This window comes from Monodon monoceros, unplaced genomic scaffold (genome assembly GCF_005190385.1).
Source record: "Monodon monoceros isolate NGI ecotype Baffin Bay Population unplaced genomic scaffold, NGI_Narwhal_1 Super_Scaffold_21, whole genome shotgun sequence".
NCBI classification, from domain to species: domain Eukaryota; kingdom Metazoa; phylum Chordata; class Mammalia; order Artiodactyla; family Monodontidae; genus Monodon; species Monodon monoceros.
The window spans coordinates 11,188,239-11,198,638 of record NW_021703778.1 but is presented as its reverse complement, the minus strand read 5'-3'; the positions used below and the strand labels follow the sequence as shown (position 1 = coordinate 11,198,638).

General features: G+C 48.2%; 1 protein-coding gene across 3 annotated transcripts in view; it reads right to left on the bottom strand.

The window, feature by feature from the left end:
• Nucleotides 1-6,457: 6,457 nt before the first annotated feature.
• ARHGAP21 (Rho GTPase activating protein 21) overlaps nucleotides 6,458-10,400 on the bottom strand; it is a 126,764-nt gene continuing 122,821 nt past the window's right edge. For all 3 annotated transcript variants that reach the window (XM_029237415.1, XM_029237417.1, XM_029237416.1), the window contains exon 25: nucleotides 6,458-8,900. In XM_029237415.1, the coding sequence (XP_029093248.1) occupies nucleotides 7,239-8,900 (1,662 nt within the window). In that variant the 3' untranslated portion in view covers nucleotides 6,458-7,238. The remainder of the gene's footprint in view (nucleotides 8,901-10,400) is intronic.

Genomic DNA, 10,400 nt, shown 5'->3' with positions numbered 1-10,400 from the left:
GCGTCTTTTTGAAGTGCCGCTGCCAGCACCTCCCTCGTCCAGGCTCTCGGGTGTCAGCACACCTGGAGGCCCGATTACTCGGAGTCGGGGTGGGGCTGGGGGGAGGCGTTCTCACTGCGTATGCGCTGAGTCCCCGCTCCCTCCGTTGACTCCCCTCCCCCCGCCAGCAGAGAGGATCCCCCATCTCCCGGCGACCAATAACTCTGTCTCCCGGGTTCCCAACCAGAGGGGATTTGCCCCCAGGAGACAGCTGGGAATGTCTGGAGACAATTTTGGGGTCTCACCCCTGTGGGTCTTGGGGGGTGCCACTGGTGTCTAGTGGGTGGGCGCCAGGGTGCTGCCGACCACCCTACAACCCACAGGACAGGCCCCCAGAATCAACAGTGACAAGGCTTGTCAACACTCACCTGGGACGGCCTTCCAGTCTCTTCACAGCGGAGGGCCCAGGGAGCATGGCGTCTCGCTTGGACGGATCCGGTTCTCAGCTGTCGGAAGATGCCAGGGAGGGAGTGGGCTGTATCCTACTTTCCAGCCCCAAACCACTCCTTTTCGGGGCAGCCCCTTCACGGGCAGCTGACCGTGCCATCGTGGCCCCCAGTGGGGAAGAAGGAAGAGGGCCTCCGGTTCCCCGAGGCACCAGGCCTCCTTCCTCTGGCCTTCACACTCCCCGCTCCCTCTTCTTTGCCACCACCATTTAGCCTTTTCTAACTTTGGCCCCTCCGTGCTGGTTTTAAGCTACGTCGGCGTCACACGCAGGGCTTGGGAGGGAGGAGCCGGGGGTCGTCCCAGGCTGCAGAGCCCGCTCTCCGCAGCCCAGCCCGAGTGGGCGCAGCTGGGCGCGCTGAGTCGTTAACTGCGGGGCGTGGAAAGCCCACCGGCCAGGAATTTGCTGGAGAAGAGGATCAGCTGGAAGCTCAGCGAGGAGGAAAGGGCTGAGGACCTGGGAGCAGCTCCACGGAGCTGGAGAGGCAGGACCCACCCGGGGAAGCCGGGCCCGGACACCCGCTGTTCGGCTGGGCTGGTGCCTGAGGGAAGGAGCAGAGGCGATGTAGTAAATGTAGGTTGCAGCCAAAATCAGAAAGGCCTTGCACGCAAAGCCACAAAGGCAGTGCTTTTCCTAGTGGGCGAAAGGGAAGAATGAGTGGATTTTAAGCAGAAAAGGGACGCGATTTGCACCTGGAAGAGCATTTTGGAAGAGATGTGGAGAGAGATGAGAGGGAAGCAGAGGCTCAGAGGTGGGAAGGGCCCGTGAGCGTGCATGGTGCCCGCGCAGAAGCTAAGGGGACAGATCACGAAGAAGTGACTCCATCTTGTCCTAACTGGAGGTGTGGGTCTGTGTGTTTCCACTCGGCCCAGAGTCTCACTTCTCTTGCCCCTTCCATCCACCTCTGCCTTCTGCAAAACTAAAGCATACTGCTCGCCCACGGATGACATTCACAAGAGGGAAATCTGAATTCCATCAACATTAGCCATTGCTTATGCGGCCAAGCACGCGCGGCCTGCATTCTGTTGCCATAGCAATACCAGATGCTTCTGGGAAGATGGCGGTACTGAGAAGAACTGACTTCTTTTTTTTTTTTAACTGGAGACCAAAGTTTTGAAAAATTAGCTCAATTACTGTGTCAGGTTCAGTCACACCAAAGCCTAAGGAAGGACAGACCTCCCCGCAAATATCGTGACACTTCCCCAGCTTTTCCAAGGAACCAGTATGATGGGGGCAGCCACACAGTCCACCTACCACCCTGGGCTCTAACCACCCGCTTCTCGGTCAGGGCACAACTGTCCTGCCCTAGCTGCTTCCAAAGAGGACGCCACCCACTTCTGGTTGCCCCTACAGTGTGAAAGCTGCCAGTTCTGGGAAGAAGAGCACAGTCCCTTCAAGTGAAGACCCGTGTGGCCTGCAGCCTGGCTGACAGCCATGCCCACAGGTGACACAGGTCAGCTCCAGGCCCCCCTGGAGCTCAGGCTGCCCTCCCCTCACGAGGGCACCAGTCGCTGGACCAGGGCATGGAAGTGGCTTTCTGCCACACTGTCTTCCTGCCTCGGAGTGAGAAAAGACAGGGTGTTGCTTTGAGTAAGTGACCCCATCCGCTTACCTCTCCCAAGACCTTTCCTCACATCTTTCCCAGTGGGAACCAGGGCTGGAAAATGGCACCTGAGGGGAGATGGCCTATTCCAGGGATAAGGGGGAGGAGGGAGGTGACTGAGGACACAGGAACTCTGGGGTCACGTGACGGGGGTGATTGTGTCTCTGAAGTCAGGAAGAGTGGCACTGATGTCAGTAGGCAGCTTCCAAAAGTTGAGAAGCACCAAAGAGACAAGAGAGGTTGAGTCAAGGAAGATTGCAGGTGACGTCTGCAGAGCCAGAGGGTTTGCTGTCCATGAGAAAATAAGAGGAGCTGCCCTAGAATGTGGCAACGGAACGCACGCCCAGGGCTCAGTTCCAGTCCGTACAGAGCTGGTATGTTCTGTTTCGTTTTTGAGAAAAGAAATTGCATGTACCAAGCTATTGTTTGGATTTCAAATGGGAATTGAGGTTGGTGGTATGGCCCGGTTTGAAAAATTGAAAATATATATTTTATCTAAGAAATGATTTTTGTTCCCAGAAAATAAAAATATTTAAACAAATCAAAGCTTTTTTCTTGAGGGAGTTTTGTTTCTCAGAACTTGGCTTTCCTACGGGAAACTGAGATTGCTTATGGAAATGGCCCAGAGTTAGTAACTAAAAGCAAGTTTAAGTTATATATGTAAGAGAAATTAAAAGTGCTTAAACCATCGAAAGTCGTGTTCTGATGTCCTCTGTTTCTTCCGGATACACCTCCCGAAGTAAATTCTCTCATTTTAGAAAAACCTCTGATCAGTCTAAAATCCTCAAGTGACTAGTAGGTTTTATTCAGATACATAATACTAACCCTATGTTTTTACTTTTGTGTTCTTAGCATATTATAAAGAGAGAGAAATCTCTAAGTTCTAAAATTCTGCCTTACTAAAACAAAAACTGGAACCACTGGAGTCAATTTAATGAATCCTAATGCCACTGCTAGGTATGGGACCACACGTGGTACATCTGACCTGGGTGGAAAACCATTTGGCATTCTTAGCTGCAAAATCTTGGTCCAGTGGCTGAAACTCTCTGCCTCTGTTTCCTCATCTGGAAGAGAGGGATATCATAGGATATTATACTTCTGGAACATCTAGGACTAGGTTCAGCTACGCATGACAGAAAACCCCAAATAATAATGGCCTAAACCAGAGAGAAATCTATCCCTCTGTCATGCCCAGGCCACCTAGCGGTGGGGTCCACAGCTGGTGTGGCAGGCAGTCCACGGGGTCAGATGTGTAGGCTCCCCCTCGAGGCTCTCTCCTGTTCCCGGTTACCTCATGGTTCAAAAGGGCTGCTGATGCTCCAGGATCCATTGGTGAAAAGAGGAAAGCAGGGAGAACCACATGCCCCTCCCTTTAAGGACACTTGCTGGAAGTTGCATAAACCACTCCTTTTAGCTGGTGGGCACATGGCCACACCTGGCTGGGAGAGAGGCTGAGAAGTGTGATCTTTACACTGGTGAAGAAGCAGGACTCTGCACCACATCTGTTGCACGGTCCATCTGTGCAGTCAGTGTTGTTGCCTAGAAAACACTTAGAACACTGGGTGCCTGGCAGTCGCTGCACCTCGTGTGAGCCGCTGTCATCACACATGCAGTGGTGGAGGCGCTGAGGAAACATCCCTGTCGAGGAATTCCCTTCTCGGCTGTCCTTTTCTGTTCTTTCTTACTCCTGATTTTAGACACTGGGATTGGGGCTGGTGAGAGGCCACAGTTGTACTTTATTTCATCAAGGACGACTTATCCACTCTAGGCATCAGGGTGGTAATTTAGGGCTTAAAGCAGAGACTGCAGTGCTCTGTGCAGTGGCCCCAGGCTGGTGGAGGCAGGGGTGGGGGGCCTGGGGGAGCCAGAAAGCTGTAAGGAGTGGCAGCTACCCAGTTTCTGTGGGAATGTGGGTCTAGAGGAACCAGAGCTGCCGGATCTTCCAGTTTTAAGAGAATCTGGATTCTTACGTGACATCTCTTTTTGTTCACTGTGAACACTTTTCTTATTATGGCCACAGGCAAGCAATCCATCCACTAAGACCGCATGAGATGAAAATAATTAGGTAAGGGGCAGGCTGGACGAAGCGATCAGGAGCCACAGCTGGAGGGCGTGCTTGTGAAAAGCGCGTGTGGAGAGACACGGGGGGAGGTGGGCCCGAGGTCCTTGAGTCCGCGGACCCTTCTTAGCAGGATGAGGAACCCAAGGAAGGAAGTTTGAATGCTTAAGCTATAATTTTATGATTTAAGAGCTTCGTTTGCATGATGTCTATTCCAAGGGGCTGGAGGAATGGGAAGATTACTGTTTCCTAATATTTAAAATGGCATCAGGGCTTCCCTGGTGGCGCAGTGGTTAAGAATCCGCCTGCCAATGCAGGAGACATGGATTCCAGCCCTGGTCTGGGAAGATCCCACATGCCACGGAGCAACTAAGCCACAACTACTGAGCCTGTGCTGTAGAGCCCGTGAGCCACAACTACTGAGCCCGCGCGCCCTAGAGCCCGTGCTCCACAAGAGAAGCCACTGCAATGAGAAGCCCCCACTCGCCACAACTAGAGAAAGCCTGTGCACAGCAACGAAGACCCAATGCAGCCAAAAATAATAAATTAATTAAAATAGAATAAACTGTCCATTTTGTAGTTTTAAAATGGTATCTATCTAGAAATATAATACAGTGGTCACTTAAAAAAGAACAAAGTCATATTTCTGCTTTTGTGTCTGATTCATTAGGAAGCTAGAGACATTATTCTCTGAATCTTAAGGGCTCCTCTAAGAAAACTCTCCAGAGGTTCTTGTGTGACTCTATGAGCTACTAGGAACTTTACGTTGACTTTCAAAGCCACAGAGGAGGTGGCATGAAGATGCTTGATTCTTCCTCTCACTTTCTCTTCAAAAAGCAACCTTCCGGTATTCTCAAAAATAGAAAAAGGGAAAATTATCATTTGGGTACATTGAACTATGTACACTGCGACCAAGGTATACTTTTTTGGCACAAAGATGATAATGATAAAATTATAAATCTCTTATTCTGACTTGTATGAGTCAACACTATAAATATATGAGAAAACAGAATCACCATAGGCGAGGGTCAGTAGAAATACCAGATTAAAGAATTAGAGGTTAAGGATGAAAGACACAGACCTGATAAAACTGAAGCTATGGCAAGCAACAGATCTAAAATGTAACAATAACAGCAAACACATATAACAGTAACTATGAGACTTCTCTGTGCCTTTTCTTCATTCCACGCGTGAGGAAAGGCACAGAGAAGTTACGTAGCAATCAAACTCATCCAGTTTGTAAATGGCAGAGCCTAGATTTGAAGTCAGGCAGTCTGGTTCTAGAATTCATGCTAACATCAATGGGTTTAATATTTTATAGACATAAAAGAAGGCTTAAAATGTGATGCACACGAAAGGGATCTCAAAATTGACTACGCTGTTTTGAAACAACTAAACAGAACGTTTAGAAATGAGACGTGAAATTTATTTAAAACTGGACAGATTTTTTTAACAATCTTTAAGTACCCATTATTTCTAAGAGTATCTTTGATATACATTTTGCAAGTAATGTGTGGCAGGCACTATATTTGGAAGAGTATCTCATTTAAATCTAATAACCCTTATAGCAGATACTATTATCGTCATCGTTTATACAAAGGGAATAAATTAAGAGACGTTAAATAATTTGTCCAAGTTTATGTATCTAGGAAGTATAGAGTTGGTTTGACTTCCAAATGCATGTTCCCTTCACTCATAATCTCCAGAAAAAGGTAAACAGCATATATGACTTCAGCTAGAAAAGTTAAATATTATCTGTGTATACGAGTGAAGTTAGGCCAATGGAAACATTTACAAGAGATCCCTGCCAGACACGGCCAAAAAGAGAGGGGTAATGTATAGAGTAGGTAATTTTTTTTTTTTTTTGCGGTACGCGGGCCTCTCACTGTTGTGGCCTCTCCCGTTGCGGAGCACAGGCTCCGGACGCGCAGGCTCAGCGGCCACGGCTCACGGGCCCAGCCGCTCCGCGGCATGTGGGATCCTCCCGGACCGGGGCGCGAACCCGCGTCTCCTGCATCGGCAGGCTTACTCTCAACCACTGCGCCACCAGGGAAGCCCTAGAGTAGGTAAATTTTTAAAAGTCAGAACCAGGGACTTCCCTGGCCGTCCAGTGGTTAGGACTCCGCGCTTCCACCGCAGGGGGCACAGGTTCAATCCCTGGTCAGGGAACTAAGATCCTGCGTGCCACACCACAGCAAAAAATTAAATAAGTACATAAATAAATAAATGTCAGAACCAATTAAGGCAGTTATAAATGGATGGCATTTAAATATATATATTAGAATAAGTTTCAAGCCATGCAAAGTTCACCAAAACAATTTTTATTTCCAGTGTTTAATTGGGTATGCACACAGGCATGACACAGGTTTGGATCCATTAAGTCCTCATGCAGAATTATATTCTTCTCCATAAAGAAGCCAGTTCCATCCAGGTCACTATCTACACACCTATGTTACAACATTTATATCAAATCTGGTATCTGAAGAAAAGATACACATATAATATGTTCATTTAAGTTACGTATTTTACAGAAAGATTAAAAATTCAAGTCACACAAAACTCAAAAACTGTATTAAAAGTTTGAATAGAAAACTCAGAGATCCACCTGGAATGACTAGAGAATGGAAGTTCTGTATCTACCTGTGTTAAAACTGGTAAATGTGATGAAATTTGTTACCAATAAAACGCATTTGTTTACTCAGTGGAAGTTATCTAATTTTAGCAACATGGCACCCTAAAAACCAAATGTATTTTTATGATGAGGCACTTTTGTTAGTGATGAAACCAAAAGAACACATTTGCTGCATACTAACGCCAGCTATTTTCTTCAGTAATGTCGGGTGTATGCACTATGTGGTGAGTCGCAACAAATAACCTTGCTCATTTGTATACAACTATCCAATATATTTTTAAATATATATATATGTTCTTCTGGCTGTAGTAATGCACTGTAAAGCTATTTCACAGTGCAAAGTGATGAAACCAGCCCAAATGAAGGCTGCATAATAACAATTCTGGTACAAGAAAATATTTACAGAGTTATGGAACGTGTAACAGTAGCTTTTATTCGCTGGAGTGGACGTGCCCCCAGTTCAAAGACAGGGACGGAACTGTGCTTTGTTGCCTGGGGTTTCGGACAGTTGATGAGGTTGGGCCGTCGCTGCAGAACTGGCGTTTTGGCTCGTGTTCTGGAAGCTTTCTCCATTGATTTGGTCAGGTGGCTGTGGTGGTGTGGAAAGAGGGGGCCTATTAGTTGAAGCCAAGGTGCTGGGAGAACTGTCTGCATCGGACTGAGAAGACAGGGCTGGGTCCGTGGTGGGTATTTCTAACGGGCTCAGGCTCTGGGGCTGGGGGTCCCCCGCGTCCCCTCTGCTCAGGTCAGCCGTACTGGTGCGTAGCCGCTCCCTGGCCAGCCAGTCTGAGATGGACAGGTCCTGGGCTGAGCATTTGGGCTTCAACCGTGTCACAGCTGAAAGCTCGGATTCTCTGTCCCCACTCTGCTCCTGCACTTTCCAGAAATTCAAAACACTGATTTCAGTAGCATCCCTGTGCCCTCCCAGCGTGTGTCTGCGTTTGATGTTTTTCCTTTTGGCAGGATCGTCGTTGGTTTTTTGATTTCCTACTCCAAACATGTCATCTGCCGGTGCTTTGGGCCTCAGTTTTAACCGATCAGCTATTTTCGTTTTCCAGGTGGGTTCCTGTTTCTCGGATTCGCTTCTGGCTGGTGGTGTCAGTAAACTCCCCGTTGATTTTCCTTTTTTCATCACCTCGAACACTTTCGTGATGGAAGGGGCTTCTTTCTCATTCTTGGCATCTCCTAGAGTCGCGCTGTCTGACTTGAATCTGGAGGATTTTTTCCTCGACAGAGTGTCACACTCAATCAGCTTATGGGAACTGAAGAGCTGTCTCCGGCTCTCTAAACTCGGTGTTAAACTCCCCTCCGTACAGCTGACTTCACTGCCTTCGGAGTCCCGCCGGCTCGTCTTCGTGGCCTCGTGCAGTTTTCCGCGGAGGAGCCTCTCGGAGGCCAGCGCAGCGGGGAAGACGGGGAAGTCGCTCTCGCTGTCCGTCTCCACCGGCCGCCCCTCGCTGACCAGCTCGCTCCTCTCGTCGTCGGCGTCGTCCCCCCTGCTCTCAGCCACCGACTGCACTTCGGGGCTCAGCCGGCTGGAGTCGAGGCCGGTCACGGAGGGGGCGGGCGACGTCGCTGAGCAGTCGACGGTGATGGTGCCGACACTGACCAGAAACTCGCCGACTCTGGGTTCGGGGCTGGTGGATTTCTTGGTGGAAAACCTCGCCAGAGCGCCGGAATCGGGCCCCGTCTCGTCCGGGTGGGAGGCCTTCTGGGCCGCGAGGGCTCTGGGGCCCTCTTTCAGGATGGCCAGGCGACAGCTCGGGGTGGGCGACCTGCTCTGCTTGGCGCCCTGGGGGGCCGGGGTCTCCGCGCTCTCCCCCCGCAAGGCTCGCTGATCAGCTCTGGCCACGCTGCCATCCTTCTTCGCGTGATTTTCTTTGCAAGCCACGGTCCTTTGTTTCCTGCCCGGTGTCTCGCTCTCTTTTTTGGACTCTTCTTTAATATCGTTGTGACCCTGCTCTGCGTTTTCTTTCTTAAAAAACACATTGTCCAGTTCGTCTTCCGAGCTGCTGGGCTGTGCTTTTTCTTTTGGCTTCTTCCTCTTGCGACTGGCGGCCGCGAAGATGGACGACACAAGCAGGTCCCTGCTATACTGATCTTTTCCGGATCCCCAAGAACCCTGGGGAGCAGAGACACGAGACTTTGAACATAAGAACGTTATTGAGTTCACTTTCTGAAAAGGTCCCCCCGCCCCGCACCAATATTTCTTTTTTTTTTCTTTTTTTGTGTGATCTCCATTGCTTTGGTGATTATTTTTTATTTTATTTTTTAACTGAAATATAGTTGATTTACAATGCTGTGCCCATCTGTGCTGTACAGCAAAGTGACTCGGTTATACACATATAGACATTCTTTTTTTTCACATTCTTTTCCATGATGGTTTAGCACAAGAGACTGAATATAGTTCCCTGTGCTGTACAGCAGGACCTTGTTGTTTAGCCATCCTCTATATAACATTGAATCGTTTGCATCTGCTCATCCCAAACTCCCACTCCTTCCCTCCCCCTCCCCCAAGTATTTCTTAACCACTAAAGCTAAGTAATAACAGGGTGTAGTTTTTACACCCCCTTTTAACTTGTACCTAAGACAACTTCTTATTTTTATTTAATCTGTCCCATTTCTTGCCTGGTGGTATTTATCTGCCATGTCACAGCTGACATACACCTGTCTTTCAGGGACACCTTCTGTGCTTGGGGCCCTCTCGCACTCCTATTCTTCTCGACTTCCCTCCATCTACAGACCGTCCCTGCTTCTGCTACCCTCAGAGGGTCCTCAGGTTCCTTCCTCTGGAACACGGGTCTCATAAAGAGTCAATATTCTGACTGAGTAGAATATAATATTCTGACATTAAAATTTTATGACTGACTTCAATCTTCCAATTACAGCTATCACGTGATACAGATACTGTATCAGATAAGCTGATTAAGATAAGGGAGCTCCTGGGTTCTCATTAGTTCAGGCAGGCTCGATCTGCAGAAACTGGCCTTAGGTAAATCAAGTTGGCACTGTCTTCACTGATCTCAAGTAACAACCAAATCATGAAGTTCAAAAAACATCAGGTCAATTAAAGACCTGAAATCCTTACCATAGAAACACTGCAGTGCCCTGTATTGAGAAAGTGGCAGTGAGGCCAATTGGCTTTGTCAGCTACGCCTAACAGGTTCTTGATGATGACTGTTTAAGTGTTCATAATGTACCTACAGGCTAAGTAAATTCGGGTCGGGGAGGGGGTGGTGTCAATAAACACTAGCTGGTGTAACACACACCATTTAAGTCAAGCAGGCAGGCAGGAAGTATGCAGAGCAACAGAAACTGAGTGACAGTTTCTCTGTTGTCATAAAAATCTTAGACATGCTAGAACTACTATACTGAAGTCTTGAAAATTACAGTAAAAATTCAGGCTTTTGTATTAGAAAGGATTCACCAAAATGAAATCGCAGATTGACGGAACTTTGTTCTTATAAGTTATAAAGGATTTTATAATTATACAGGACCTTTCTAAGGGTTATTCACATTTAACACATTCTGTTGAAGACCGTAGGGGATGATGGCTGTGACTGAGCTCTGAATTAGAAGACCTGGTGTTCCTTCCCTAGCTTGCTGTGTATGACACTGAGCA